An 831-nucleotide genomic window follows, 5' to 3' on the forward strand; every position below is an offset into this window, starting at 1 on the left:
GAGGAGAGAAGAGGAGAGGGAGAGAAAGGAAGAGTCTATGAGGTCTTGGAGAGAGTTTGGGAGTAATAGGAGAAATGCCTGGTGAACAAGGTGGGCCTTGAAGGGGTATCCCTAGTGTCCCATGGGGCCAAGGGAATCAGGTGTCCCATCTGGGTGTCCCATCCCTCCCCACAGTCCCTTTGGTTTACTGAAGACTCTAGTCCTGGACATGACCCTGGAGAACTGGGCACCAAGTCCACCAAGAATGACTTTAGTGAAATTCTCCATTAACTCAGCAGAATGATTGTTAGGGTCTAAACTTTGCTTGAGTTGCAGAAAATCAAGGGAGTGGTTGTTCTTGCATCTTGAATTGGGGAGTAGGGTGTTCACCTCAATTCTACCACACTTCTCTGCAGAGCCCAAGGGCCCTCTCTCCCATTGCAGCTAGCATAGGGTGACGTTGGGAGATGGGTTTGTGGAGGGGACACAAATGGAGGGTGCTGACCCAGGCAGGCAGAGTCAAGAACAAGAACAGGAATCAAGACTGGAACAAGGACAGGGATGGGATCTTGGCCTTACTTACCCCACAGAAGGGTTGCTCCAGCCCAGAGTGTCCACCAGCTCCACAGGAAGCCCATGTCTGCAGTGGGGAAATAGAGGGGGGTCATAGGAAGCTGATCTGCCCCTCCTGAGAGACCATCTCAGAAACAATAGAAGGGCCCAGTCTCAGGACAATGGCCACCTGGACAGCAGGAAGGCTTGAGTGGCCTGGATCCAAGGGTCAGTGTGTATAGGGTAGTTGGATGTCCAGTTTGTCTGGGGATGGGGTGGGGAGGGCAGGACAGGGGCAAG

The 831-nt window shown here is 52.9% G+C and overlaps 1 protein-coding gene across 1 annotated transcript in view; it reads right to left on the reverse strand.

Moving 5' to 3' along the window:
- FCGBP (Fc fragment of IgG binding protein) overlaps positions 1–617 on the reverse strand; it is a 40,453-nt gene extending 39,836 nt beyond the window's left edge. The window contains 1 exon segment of the mRNA XM_023760574.1: positions 563–617. Within this exon segment, the coding sequence (XP_023616342.1) occupies positions 563–617 (55 nt within the window).
- Positions 618–831: the final 214 nt, after the last annotated feature.

This window comes from Myotis lucifugus, unplaced genomic scaffold (assembly GCF_000147115.1).
Source record: "Myotis lucifugus unplaced genomic scaffold, Myoluc2.0 scaffold_185, whole genome shotgun sequence".
NCBI lineage: Eukaryota > Metazoa > Chordata > Mammalia > Chiroptera > Vespertilionidae > Myotis > Myotis lucifugus.